Source organism: Musa acuminata, chromosome BXJ1-6 (genome assembly GCF_036884655.1).
Source record: "Musa acuminata AAA Group cultivar baxijiao chromosome BXJ1-6, Cavendish_Baxijiao_AAA, whole genome shotgun sequence".
Taxonomy (NCBI): domain Eukaryota; kingdom Viridiplantae; phylum Streptophyta; class Magnoliopsida; order Zingiberales; family Musaceae; genus Musa; species Musa acuminata.
Genome location: NC_088332.1, coordinates 5,272,501 through 5,287,019, shown reverse-complemented (window position 1 = coordinate 5,287,019; position 14,519 = coordinate 5,272,501). Strand labels below are relative to the sequence as shown.

The 14,519-nt window shown below is 39.7% G+C and overlaps 2 protein-coding genes across 4 annotated transcripts in view; both read left to right on the top strand.

Moving 5' to 3' along the window:
• Window positions 1–2,729: 2,729 nt before the first annotated feature.
• Window positions 2,730–6,275, top strand: LOC103986963 (tubulin beta-7 chain). The gene is made up of 3 exons (XM_009405123.3): window positions 2,730–3,229; window positions 4,829–5,098; window positions 5,345–6,275. Exons 1-3 carry the CDS (start codon window positions 2,836–2,838, stop codon window positions 6,013–6,015), a joined length of 1,335 nt encoding a protein of 444 aa, XP_009403398.1. The 5' UTR covers window positions 2,730–2,835; the 3' UTR covers window positions 6,016–6,275.
• Window positions 6,276–7,423: 1,148 nt separating this feature from the next.
• The window catches only part of LOC135675788 (subtilisin-like protease SBT2.3), a 10,645-nt gene continuing 3,549 nt past the window's right edge, over window positions 7,424–14,519 (top strand). The window contains exons 1-7 of one of the 3 annotated variants that reach the window (XM_065186306.1): window positions 7,424–8,481; window positions 9,165–9,318; window positions 11,274–11,671; window positions 12,309–12,404; window positions 12,489–12,561; window positions 13,369–13,651; window positions 13,751–14,082. In XM_065186306.1, the coding sequence (XP_065042378.1) occupies window positions 8,276–8,481; window positions 9,165–9,318; window positions 11,274–11,671; window positions 12,309–12,404; window positions 12,489–12,561; window positions 13,369–13,651; window positions 13,751–14,082 (1,542 nt within the window). In that variant the 5' untranslated portion in view covers window positions 7,424–8,275. Of the gene's footprint in view, window positions 8,482–9,164; window positions 9,319–11,253; window positions 11,672–12,308; window positions 12,405–12,488; window positions 12,562–13,368; window positions 13,652–13,750; window positions 14,083–14,519 lie in introns of those variants that run through there. The other 2 variants (XM_065186307.1, XM_065186308.1) reach the window with 2 other exon arrangements.

Sequence of the window (14,519 nt, the reverse complement as noted above, 5' to 3'; positions counted from 1 at the left end):
TCACGATAGAAAAAGGATGAAAACATATTATAACGGAGATTTAAAATCCACCACAATAGAAAAGGGACGAGGACTTACCACGATGGAGACTCCAAATCTATCATGGTGGAAAAGGGATGAAGGCTCACTATGACAAAAACTCGAGATCCACCACCATGGAAAATGGACCATGACCCGCCATGACGATGGGGACTTAAAATCCACCATGATGGAAAAGGAACAAAAATCCATTACGACGGAAGCACGAGATCCATCATAGTGGAAAAGGGATAAAGACCCGCCACAACATGAACCCGAAATCCACCATGGTAAAAGAAAGATAAATGCCCACTACGATGGAAGCCCGGGATCTACCATGGTGGAAAAAGAGATGAAGACCTGCTATGGTAGGGACTCGAAATCCACCACGGTGAAGGGACAAAGGCCTATTACAACAGAAGCCTGAGATCTACTACGATGGAATTATCGGTCCAATATGCTCGAGGTGTAGGATCGGGAGGATCGACTCATGCCAAAACATCGACAGAAGTATCGGGTCAATATGCCTGAGACGTGTGAACTGGGAAGATCGATCCATGCCAGAACACCCACCACGACGGAAGCATCAGACCAATGTGCTCGAGGCATGTGAGTTGGGAAGATCAACCCACACTAGAACACCCACCACAGTGAAAGTATCGAGCCAATGTATCCATGGCATGAGAGTCGAGAAGATTGACCTATGCTAGAACACCTATCACGATGAAAGTATCGGGCCAAGGTGCTCGAGACATGTGAGTCGGGAAGATTGACCTATGCTAGAACACTTGTCATGATGGATGTTGTGACAAGTAGAGGTGCAGATATGAGATATCCGCAAAACCCTTAGTTTGGATCCTATAGATAAAATCCAATTGAATAATTGAATAAAGATATAATTGGATAATTAGATAGATACCCAACAAGGATAGGATTCATTAAGGGTTAAGCTGCTTGCACCTATATAAATAGAAGATACCTCATGGCTCATAGACTATTAACTTCTGGTTGTCACCCCTCCTATTCTCCTCAGCCTTCTCTCTTCCTCCTTGGCTTTAGTAGCCTTATGGGGCACGAGGAGAGTGAGATCCCACAGTGATATGAAGAGTGTCATCGCTACGTCTACTATGTGGATCACTACTAGAGAGGAGTATGTAAGTTCTCATTCATCCACTCCATCGAATCTAAAAATTTTAGGGATATACGATTTCCCTAAGTAACACTTCTAACATGATACGTGCAGTTTTCGATTTTACGATTTTCTCGCGCACCAATCATCGCACAACGACCAAGTACTTAATGTTGGGAAATTTGATTTTGTTTTTATTTTTCGCTACGCATGAGATACCGACCCATGATTTTCCAGCAATATAGACTAGTTGTCCACATAGATGGTTGTAAAGGAAGGACATACGAATCAATCGCTTGTTAACCATGACCCCCTAGCTTCCCAGGTATAAGAACCAATCCCTGATACTTGAACAAGGGTTGGATTCCTCACACTCTAAGCCCTCCTATTTTCATTACCCTACAAAAAGGCTAACTTGATTGTCGAAGGAGTCAGATCAGAAAATTTCTTGAATATCGACCTTTGTATAGGGTTTCGAGGAGATTAGAGCTCACATTGGATGCACAACGATCATCTCGGATCCACCTCGACTAACTTATTCCCCATTGCGACCTCCTCACCCATCTACCATGAGGGACATGGGAATGACTTTGCATCTTCGGGATAAGACCGCGCCATGTTGATCCTTGATTGATGGCATCAAGACAACAACAACTTCCACATATTTCGATCTTATTCTTAAAATTCTTCTTCACCTAATTTTATATAAATGGATCTATATCCTAAGACGATCTAATCATGTACAAAAATTTGGATCCAATCGAATAAAATCTAATCCAAGAGAGAGAGAAACGCTAAACCCGATTCCCAATTTGATCGAACGAATTTAGCTGAACCATTCTGTAATCCGACCCAAAAAGCATTGATCATCCAACCAAATGATCAAGCATGCCAATCCTTTCAGGACACAAAATCCTCTGTAGAAAGAATACCGCCCCAACCAAGTTGTTGAGTTGGGTCAAGAAATTGTCGTCCGTCGCCCAATCAATAGCCGTCCTTCTCACTGTAGCTGTTCCATACCTATCCGATAAGATGGCTGGAATATTCCGCTGTCAGCCGAGGCGAGTGGCTGCATGATCCAAAACCCAAATGGCTTGCCCACCTCATCTTGGCGGTGATCTTTGTCGGAGCTCCACCGGTCGTAGCCCCATCACGGTCCCCCCACCCACGAGCTCGCTTTATCAACGGTCTAGAACGTCTCATCAGCTCGCACGAATCTGGAAGCCGAGACCGCGTACCTACATCCCATGCCTTTTACATTTCCGCCCTTCGCGAAGTCCAAATTCTTTGTTAATGCAGTGTTGACACTTCAGATAACAACCCACGTGATGTTCTATTCTTTGTGGTCCAACAGAGACTATCAATACACATAAATTTTCTTGGCCTAAAATCCAAAATTGTAATTGGTCAAATGACATTTTAGTATGCGTTCCGAAGAATTAACTAAAATTAAGGGGGCTTTTTGAAAAATTATCAACCAAGCATTCACAATTGCTTTCGGGCAGTGGACGAAATACGAATGTGTCAGGGTCTAAATTGCAATTTGGGATTCGTACAGTACAAGGCGTGCCATTTGGATTGCAAGAAAAGCCACCAGTCGACGATTCCACCTGCCTCCGACCTCCTCCGCTTCTCCTCTTCTTCCTCGTCCACGCCACCGCCGCTGCCGTCGCCTCGACCTCGTGAAGATGAGGGAGATCCTCCACATCCAGGCGGGGCAGTGCGGGAACCAGATCGGCGCCAAGTTCTGGGAGGTGATCTGTGATGAACACGCGATCGACGCCACCGGGGCGTACGCCGGTGACTCCGACCTCCAGCTCGAGCGCATCAGCGTCTACTTCAACGAGGCCGTCGGTGCTCGGTACGTGCCGCGGGCCGTCCTGGTTGACCTCGAGCCCGGCACCATGGACGCCGTCCGCTCCGGGCCCTTCGGTCGCATCTTCCGCCCCGACAACTTCATCTACGGCCAGTCCGGCGCCGGAAACAACTGGGCAAAGGGCCACTATACCGAGGGTGCCGAACTCGTCGACGCTGTGCTCGACGTCGTCCGCTCCGAGGTCGAGAAGTGCGATTGCTTGCAAGGTCCTTCGTTTCTTTCCTTCAATTCTACATCTCCTGATTGTTGAATTATCTTTCAAGAGAACGAAAGAGTAAATAGTGAATTTTGTAGAGAGAAATTAGCTATCTAAAGAAAATTATCTTCAAATTTTCGAGTAACATTTTTTTTTTACTTTGTCGTAATTAGACAAAAATTATGCGTTTCTTTTATGACATATCAATTCAGTAATTGGTGATATATAATCATTTTCATTGTTGATCATCTATTTTCTTCGCTGCAGTTTTTTGTTTTAACAGATTCCTTATAATTTATTGTTCATATAATCATAAGGTACAATGAAGTATCTGAGACCATAAAGGTACTCTGATGCGTTTTTGAGTATTAATGGTCTATTTTAAGGCCTTAAGAAGATGTTTTGTTCTGCAGTGGTGGTATCGATCGTGTTACTCTCACAATTATCTAAATTGTACTGAGCAATTTACGTTCACTAAATCAAATTTTAGGATTCAGGTGTCTCCTATCTTAAACTTCTCTTGTTTGATATTTGGTAAGTTTCTATGTGCTTCTGTCTTGGACAAATTGTGCAACTCCGTATCTAGATGTCACCTGTTTCTTGTTTACTTGTTGAGAAATTGCTGAAAGATAAACGAAATATCTTTACATGGGCTTGGGGGTGTGTCTATTGCAATTGCAGCTGTTTGCAAGTTTTAGCTGTGGGCGCTGTGGCGGAAACCAGTATATGATTGCAATTTGTCATCCTTGAGTTGTTAAAGACTTGAATTCAATGGCTTTTTGTATTTATAGACTCAGCGATCTATGGGCTTGTAATGGTTTGTTTTTCTTCCTAAGGGTTGATGGTGTTCTGGTAGTGGTTTTGCATGCTGGGATTACTAGAAAAATCCAACAGAAGAGAATTGACAATTATCAAGGTCAATCATTTGAATGTTCAAGACTCTCTTTGTTGCAGCTACTATCAAGTATTGAAATGAATCTAGCTCCAAATGACCAAATTTTGCTTTATCGATAGTTTCTTTGTTCCTTTCTTCTATTTGGAATTATTTTGTTAATAATCAAGTTATCTGGCCATTGGGATTGAAAGGGAAACTTTTGTTCTAATGCAATTGATGTAGCATGGTTTCCCTTGGTCTTCGCTCAAGTTCCTGAAAAATAATAAGAGACATTGGTTACTTACTTACTTCAGAGATTAGTATTTGTGGCATATTAGTCTTATCATGGCTGAGATTTGTTACTATTGGTAGCAAGGCTATGACGAAGTTGCAATTTGTTTAGAAGGAAAATGAATGCTTAAAGTACTTCAAAGAAATCAAAGCTTTGCTTGGAAAAACATCAGGCATTTTCTTTCACTTAATTACTTGGAAATGCCTAATGAAATATTTTCATGTTTGTTCTTTTGTTCTTCAATTATTTTTGTCGTTGAATGCATATCATTGATTTATCTGTAAGAGCAAACAATTATTCTCTTGCCAGATCTCTTGAGCTCATTGTGCAGTTTCCACTTTTGTATTGAATGTCTGTCTTACAAGCATGATCTAACTCTTGGCTGACTAACAGGATTTCCTTGCCATAGAATTTCACCTGTTTCTACTCCCATGAATTCACAGGATTCCAGCTATGCCATTCTCTGGGAGGTGGCACTGGATCTGGCATGGGCACTCTTCTTATCTCAAAGATCAGAGAGGAATATCCAGATCGTATGATGCTCACCTTTTCCGTCTTTCCATCACCAAAGGTCTCGGATACAGTAGTAGAGCCATACAATGCTACTCTTTCAGTTCATCAACTTGTTGAGAACGCTGATGAAAGTATGGTCCTTGACAATGAAGCTCTCTATGACATCTGTTTTCGCACTCTCAAGCTCACCACACCTACCTGTAAGTCGAAGTTTAATCCATTGCTACATTTCCTCCAGTTCTATTGTTTTTTTCATCTAGTCTCCTGAAGATTTAAGTTCCATGTGATGGTCAACCATTTGAGATTCTTTTTTTTTTTCTAGATTATCTGACTATTCTTCATTATATATCATCGCACTTGGTCCACCCTACTTTAACACATGCCCTACATTGATGAGATATCGCATATTGCTACTCCTTGCACTCTAATATTTATCTTTGCCACAGTTGGTGACCTGAATCACCTTATCTCGGCCACCATGAGTGGTGTCACATGTTGCTTAAGATTCCCTGGTCAGCTTAACTCTGACCTCCGGAAACTGGCAGTCAACTTGATCCCTTTTCCCCGCCTCCATTTCTTCATGGTTGGATTTGCACCCTTGACTTCAAGAGGCTCACAGCAGTATTATGCCCTCACCGTGCCGGAACTGACCCAGCAGATGTGGGATGCTAAGAACATGATGTGTGCTGCTGATCCACGCCATGGGCGCTATCTCACTGCTTCAGCCATGTTCCGAGGAAAAATGAGCACAAAAGAAGTGGATGAACAGATGATCAATGTCCAAAACAAAAACTCCTCCTACTTTGTGGAGTGGATACCAAACAATGTCAAATCTAGCGTGTGCGACATCCCACCGAAAGGGCTGAAGATGGCATCGACCTTTGTTGGGAACTCAACCGCCATTCAGGAAATGTTCAGCCGGGTCAGTGAACAGTTCACGCTTATGTTCAGGAGGAAGGCCTTCTTGCACTGGTACACCGGTGAGGGGATGGACGAGATGGAGTTCACCGAGGCAGAGAGTAATATGAATGATTTGGTCGCCGAGTACCAGCAGTACCAGGATGCGACAGCTGAGGAGTACGAGGTGGAGGAAGAAGAAGAGGAAGAGGCTGCCTGAAGCAAGACCTCCGGTCCGGTTTCTTCGAGTGGGTTTGGTCGTTGTGACATCGAGGACAGCTTCATCAATGTCTGTATGCTTCATATTATGTGTGAATGTGATGTTGTGAATTCTGAACTGCTGACAATAAGATTTCTATGTACTTATTTGTGGTTGCTGTTATGAACATCTGATTTGTTGTCATGCAAATCACCTGTAATATTGCACTGCATTGTGTTCTGAATTTGAATCGGCTATAGAAAAAATTGTTGCACGAAGAATTTTCTTCTTCTTCTTTTTATTAATCTCATCTTTTCATTTATATTATAACAAAATAAATGGTTTGCTCACATTTTATGGTATTTCTGTCATTTTAACGACCTTCTCAGTGCTACAGGAGAAGCTGCTTCGTTCGGTGAGGGAGCAAAGCAAACTCGATCGGTGAACATTGCCAGTGTCGTGTCGCCTTCTTCGGTGCTCATGCACACAAGGTGTTTGTCTCTTCTCCATTAATCAAACTGCAAGCAAGCTCACGGGTACGAAGTCTCTGATCTCACCAAACAACGCCACTCGCAGCCTTCCTGTGGACCATCATCTCCAACGGCTCCTTCGCTGAATCCTCCAAAAGCTGTTCGCAGAAAAGCGAAAGAGGAAGACGAAAAAACCCAAAAGGAAAAGCTGCACTAATCTTTCTTCCCCATTTTGCATCATGGGATGTTTTAGGGAGAAGAAGAAGCTGAAGAGTACGTGCAACCCCACCCTGGGTATTCTCTTCGCAATTGCTGGGTTTTGTTGCTCCTTCTTTTCATAGCACCTACTCTTTCTTTCGTACATCCACGTGAGGAGTAGTGCTGAACACTCTATCATCCCCATTATTCGAGTCAGTGCCCACACACTACTGCATCGTTCTGCAAGAGCCTTTGGTTTTTTCCTCGCCTGCAGATCGAGTGGAGCCAAATCAGTGTTCTTCCGTCTTCATCAACCCATCTTTATCTCTGGATGGGTATCATCCCATGGATTCAAACAAGCGTGTTGGAACTCATGTACACCGACTCATCAATGAGCAGTGGGACAGAGGGAGGACATCCAGAATCTATTAGACACGTCAAACCTAAGATACATATAATAGACATATGTGCCTCTTGTTCTCCACTGTTCCTTCTTGTATCGATTCATCGGTGTCGCAGTACTCGTCAAGTACAAAGTACAATCATGGACTTCTCATCATTAATGGATCGTATTGGAATCGATATGATTCGAGATACATTCTGATTTGAACTGAATCCGATCGAATTGATGATGAGCTATATGAATTGAACATGATCGATTTTGTGACGAATCTGATTTAAGATTGAACCCAACCTGAGTCGCTTGTTCTTGACGACCTACGAAGGTCCCACACCTCACCTTTTCTTCGACTCCCAATTAAGGTTTCCTTCATCCACGAAAAAGGAGATCAATCCTCCGATTCGTGAAAGATCAGCGGAGCCATGTCGATTGATCGAACCCACTGGCGAGCGATGCCCTCCGCAAGTGGCAACTGCAATCACCACCATTCGATTGCAGAGACCCTCATCTTGATGACGCCACGAATCGAAAGCAATTACAAGGAGTGTACGCCCACCGCCCTGAGGAAAGATCGGAACGTTGGGAAGAATCTTACATCTCTCTCTCTCTCTCTCTCTCTCTCTCTCTCTCTGAAGACATTATTCTTGCTTTTTCTTTGGTGAAAGCCCGTTTCTTGTGATTTGCTGTGCTGTTGGCTCTTTCTGATATCTTTTCCTTTGGTGGCAGCAGCAGCGGCAGTAGCAACAGTCAAGTGCATACCCACCGAAGCTGCAATTATAAAAAGCTTCGCACACCTCCACACCCCCTCCCAAAGCAAAAGAGCAAAAAGCTTCAGATGCTCTCTTTTCTCTCCACCGCTCTCCCTTTTATTTCCTTGGCAGTGGTCCTTTGAAAGGCATTCTTGGCTCCTCTCTTCTATGCTCTGTTTCTCGCTTCCTCTTAATGGAAATGTGAATCTGGGAGGTGCCTGAAGGTTTACATGAGTAAGAAAAGAGGAGAGTTCAAGATTGAGTTTTGGTTGATGGAAGATTAGCCTGGGATTTTTGCTCTTCTTCCGCTGCTGTGGGCTACATGAGCAGGTGAAGAGGAGAGTTCAAGATTGAGTTTTGATTGTTTTGGGTTTCTCCGTCTCCAGTGCGTTCGATTTTTGTTTCTCTACGGAGGGATGACAGGAATGCATTTGGAAAGTTGAGGGGTTGTTGACGGTCCAATAATGGAGGGAGTTGTGGCGGTGCATTTATTGGTGCTGTCTCTATTGGGTCTTTATCTGAGATGTCTTTGTCAAGAGGATGCTGCCGTGTACATTGTGACCATGAAGCAGCCCTCTGCAGCTCATTACTCTGATGAAGTGAAGAGGTTCGGGAGCAGCGGGGTAAGTGCCGGTGCCTCTGGGGCATTCAACACCCTCAACAAGCCAAGGTCCTTCCTTTTCTTTGTTTTTCTTAAACTTTATTATTTGCCTCTTGATATTGCTGTAAAATTTTCTTCGCAAAGTTTATGAACCCTAGTTTTGCTGATTGAAGACTATGATATCTGGAAGTTGTATTTTAGTAAAATATGCTGCTATATAATTTGTAGAGGCATTATCCAGTAGATTGTTATCTTAAAAGGAAGTTAGGAGGAAATTGTGTTAACCCTGGTCTCTAAGCAAACTTGGCAAATGCAGCTGGAAATAAGCTTGTTTGATTTTTACTAGAGTTAATTCTCCAAGCAATCATGTTAATATAGAGGAGCGTTGTGTTTAATATGTGTACTACTTTATGTTATAATAATTTTAAGACAGCTTTTGTTATTCATTGTCCCTTTAGTTTTTGTTGGTCACGAAGTACATAATTGATGTATGATGACTATTCTATGCATTTATCTTCTGTGCATCTATTAGGTCTGCGGAAATCCTTCAAAATCAGGTTTATAACTCACTTAATAAGAGTCTACCACATCTACAATCTAGGCACACTATATCCATATAGTTAGATTTTCATGCTATTGTTGAAGGCATTCATCTTTCTTGCACCTATAATGATGACACAGTTTTTATGCATATTCCTGATCATTTATTTTATACTTGAAAGTGATATATGGGTTCCATGTCCTAAATCCAGGAATGCATCACGGACAAATACAAGTTACAGTTCATATTTGATTCGGCTTCAGAATTTGCTACTGAAAAGGACATTGAGAGGGGAGAAATATCTGAAGCTATATAGCTACCATTACTTGATTAATGGATTTGCTGTGCTTATCACCCCTCAACAGGTGCTTGTTTGCTTGATTATATAATCCATTTCTTTTCCAGTTATTTCTTTTATTCTTGCTTAGTCTGGATCATTTTTAGTAGGTTTGTATGACAAGTGCAATTTTAAGAGAAGGATCAAGAAACTCAATCTAGGTTATCCGTGGATGCCAATTGTGTTGCTTATATTCTTAAGTTTTGTGTCATTCTTTGATGTCTTAATCTGTTCTATTTGCACTTATGTGGAAGAGATTGTCAATCCGAGTCCAAAACCATGTGAATGATATCCTGGAAAGTATTACTCACAAGGTGGGCTCTGGTGTAACTTATAAGCTAATTAAAACCCAACCCATAGCTAATCTGGGACTAATGAGATCAGGGTATTACAATTTACCCTATAAATTCCTGATGTCCTTGTCATCTTAGCACATCACATCACACATATAAAAAGATTCCTAGAATTTCCCACAAGTAATGTGAGGTGTGGTAGATTATGGTAGATGATGTTTAGTTTTAAATCCACAACTTTGCGAAATTTTATTTTTGTATCTTAATCAATTTGGGAGGTGGGCCTATGCTCAGAGATGGAAAAATATGCTAGTCAATGTTATTACAAAGAAGTGAACATTTGTTCTTATTTCAACATAAAATTTGTTTTTTTTTTTTTTCATGAAGATGAGGCCCATGTATAGGAGATTTAAAATGAAACCTAGTGGGCCATGCTTCATCAAACCTGATGCCTAGTGATGCTTTGTGTTGAGTGGGCTGTGGCTTAATTATGGGTGCTTTTATGTGGTGAGTCAAATCACAGCTCCTCCTCTTTTCACAAAAATCGCAAAATATTGTGGGCCTACTTGTATTCATAACTTTGAAGCTAAGATGTTCATATAACTTGTCATCATACTAAGTAAAAGCTTATCTGCATTACTAGTAACATGCTATTGCCATGCATGTGAAAAAAAATTCCTTAGGCATGAGACGGCAGATGTACCTATTTATAGATGTAATGCAAAAAATATATATCTATATATGGTTCAGATAGAATAGTGATGGAGGATTAAGGCCGCTATCTTATAACCTAAAATTCAGTCATGAAGTCCAAAATGGAGGTGAATTCATTTATGTATATGTGGTTCAGCCAGAATCTTAATGGACACGCTCTATGATGTTAAAAAATTAAAAGCCAACATTTGCACAACTTGAATAGGCTTTTTGTGTTCGTCAAGATAACAAAGAAGTACGGTATAAGAACATTCATGCAATGAAAGTATGAATTAGACTGTGGTTGTTCCTTATCTAGATATATTAAAATGAATGCATATGGGTCTTCAACTTATTTTGATGAACTAAACAAAAGAAGCAGATGCTTCTTGAGTATAAAACATTTAGATGAATATAAAACTTTCCAAAAGACTGAACTTAAGGGCGATACTGGTATATGAGGAATGCAATTAATATGAATTTGTCAATTCTTTTGATTCTTCTATATGTATCTTTTATTTCTGATAATTTTCATGTTCTTTCTTTTAGTGTAAAGTAAGAAAGAATAAGTATCGGCATTTTCAGTTGCATGCTTTTAGTTAATGCATTTGAGGATACCATTCTAAAGTGGAATAGGAAATGTCACAATGCATTTTTTGCATTCAACAACTCTCCTATGAGTAAGTGATACGATTGATTTGTAGCAAAAGAAACCAAGGGACCTAAGGTTTTATCTTGTGCACTTTTATTCTTTTAAACCAAAATCAAAGTTAATAGACTGTAATGGAGAAAGAGTACAATAGTCAATAGTTGTTGTTTGACAAAAGAATGATAACATGCTGACCCTCTTTTTAAATATTATAAATGATTATCATTTTGATGCAATTTTATATTCTTCATATGTCTGTTTCTATGATTGGCAAGTCTAGATCAAGTCTTGATCTTAGCAAATTGCATTCAACTTTTATCTTATCTAGTGATTTGGTGGATATTTAAGGCAGACAAGCTTTCTCGGAGGCATGAGGTAGCAAACTTAATGTTGGACTTCTCAGTTAGGACTGCAACTACACACACTCCTGAATTCTTAGGTCTGCCTCATGGAGCTTGGGCCCAAGATGGAGGTCCTGAAGTTGCTGGGGAAGGAATCGTTATTGGTTTTATTGACACAGGAATAGATCCTACGCATCCCAGCTTCTCTGATACTCTTTCTATCAATCACTATCCTGTTCCTGCTCATTTTTCTGGTATTTGTGAAGTTACAAGAGATTTTCCATCTGGATCATGTAACAGAAAGCTTGTTGGTGCTCGTCATTTTGCTGCTTCTGCTATTATTAGGGGTATGTTCAATGCTACTCAGGACTATGCTTCACCATTTGATGGTGATGGTCATGGAACGTAAGTACCTTCCAACAACAAACTTCCCTGCAACAAATTTTGCAACACTTCCCTTGAAGGAACTTTCTCAATGCATTCTCTCTCAATATGATAAACATTGTATTTACAAATTTATTGAAATTCTAAACTTTCTTGATTTACATATGTTCTTTTTCTATATATTTTTTGTTATAATGGATACATATATGTGATTTGTGTTGGTTCCATCAAAATGGATACTATTTGTTTCTATCAAATGAGGTGAGCTAATGTTCTCTGTTTTTTTTTACCTGATAATGCATTTAAAGAAGACAAAGGTCATTTTCTCACAAGGATAGTGCTGTGTAAACCTTTTTTGTTTGTTTGTTTTGCCTTTCGTGGTTTTCTGGGAGAGTGATATTTTTTACATGGCCTCTAGCCAGTTATATATGTGTTAGAATACTGTGTAAAACTACATGAAAGGATGCTGATAGAAAAAAAGTTAAAGTCCAAAACATGACTAGTGAGTTGTTCCAGTAGGATGATAAAGGAGGATATTCCAAAGTCATATGCTAGGAAATTGTCCAACATTACTTATAAGCTCTGACACAGTAAATGATATATTCTCAGTTTCCAGGTCTGAATTTGTTGTATTGCAATATCTTTTACGTACATGCAGGCACACAACCTCCATTGCTGCTGGCAATCATGGAATACCTGTTATTGTCTCAGGGCATCATTTTGGGAATGCAAGTGGCATGGCCCCTCATGCACAGTAAGTCACCAATCTTATCCAATTGTAAATCAGCATATATTTCCTTTACACATAAGATTAACACAAATAATGCAAAATTTTCAGCATTGCTGTTTATAAAGCTCTGTACAAAAGCTTTGGAGGCTTTGCTGCTGATGTTGTTGCTGCAATAGATCAGGTAAAGAGAACAGTTGCTCTATATTCATATCAGTGGCATAATATTGGCTACTGAATTCAAGTCACTTCTTGATTACACTTGAATCAAATCTGTGTTTTCAATCTAAATTGATTACTGTGATTTTGGTTTTCATCACAGTGAAGCGAACTGTAAAACATAAATTGGATTTGAGAAGGTTCCAGATAAAAATCTGGAAGTCATAAGTGAAACGATATCATTTCTTTAGGAATGTGACCTTTGAAATCTTATGCAAGAAAGAGCTTGCTGCAAGTTCTAGAATGATAATAGTGGTTAGAATATCTGTTTGCTGATTGCAGTTTAAAGTATAAACCCATGCCATGAGGGAGTAATTTCTGAACCTTTTTTGTTTGTTAAGTTGTCTTCCACCTCAATGTGAAGTTTTCTCTATTGAAACAACATTTAACAGTTTGCTATGCAATACAATTTACAGCCATTTGGGGTCTGCACATTTGACATGGTAAGAAAAAGGTTAAATGAAGTTATTTCTATCATGGAACTAATAGATTTGTTGAATAATCTGGTAGTCATTTGTTCTGATTTGTGAAGGAGTCTCTATCTTAGCAATTATAATTTATGCATATATTATATATTCTCTCCATCCTCAAAACCTAGAATTTGTTCTGATTTGTGAAGGAGTCTCTATCTTAGCAATTATAATTTATGCATATATTATATATTCTCTCCATCCTCAAAACCTAGAATTAGGTACATGGAATAGTAATTTATTGGCTAAGCACTTTTGTTGCAACTTGCTTGGCTGGCATTTCTGATCATTTGCAATTGCAGGCAGCTCAAGATGGTGTTGATATCATAAGTTTATCTATCACACCGAATAGGCGTCCTTGGGGGCTAGCAACATTCTTCAATCCAATAGACATGTCATTGCTCTCAGCCGTAAAATCTGGAATATTTGTTGTACAAGCAGCAGGAAATACTGGACCTTCGCCAAAGAGTGTATCTTCCTTCAGCCCTTGGATATTTACTGTAGGTGCCTCTGCTCACGATAGAGTATACAATAACTGGCTACTGCTTGGTAACAATCTAACAATTTCAGGAGTTGGACTTGCACGTGAGTATGCCATGTTTATTATTTGAAGGTTACTTTGATATCTTTAAGTTCCTTAGTGATGCAATTTTATCATGTATTAATTTTGTTTCTGTATAACAGCTGGAACAGATGGCGACTCAATGTTTCCTCTTATTGCTGCTATTCATGCCATGAAAAATAACACCACCGTAGCAAATGATATGTATTTGGGAGAATGCCAAGATTCAAGTTATCTAGATGAAGATCTGATTGATGGGAAGATATTGATCTGTAGCTATTCAATCAGATTTGTTCTGGGACTCTCTTCCATCAAACAAGCATTGGAGACAGCAAAGAATGTTAGCGCGGTTGGAGTTATATTCTACATGGATCCATTTGTTACTGGGTTTCATCTGAACCCAATTCCTATGGATATGCCAGGCCTGATAATACCATCTACAGATGACTCCAAGGTACAGAGATATATTCAGAAGTATTGAATTTTTTAGTGGTGATTCATTATGGAATCCTCATAAAGTATTAACAGCATCAAAGCATATTTAAGTTGGATGCTCGACACTTCTTTAACTGAATGCTTGAGACTTCTTTTTGGATTATGTTGTACATTTCTCATATGAATTTTCTCCTTCAGTCCTTTTGAGCTTTTCAACACAATAGTTTGGAAGATAGATATTAAGAGTAGGATTGGATGGACAATATGATTGGAATCGACAAAATCAATAGGATCGATCAGATCAGAATGGTCGAGATATTAACTTAGGCAAAATATCAGAATAAAATAAAATTTCATGACATAAAAGGCATATGTGATGATAGCATATCTTCATATTTCCTAACATAGATTAACATTAAAAGTTTAAAATTTAAAATATGATAAATGATGAAAAAT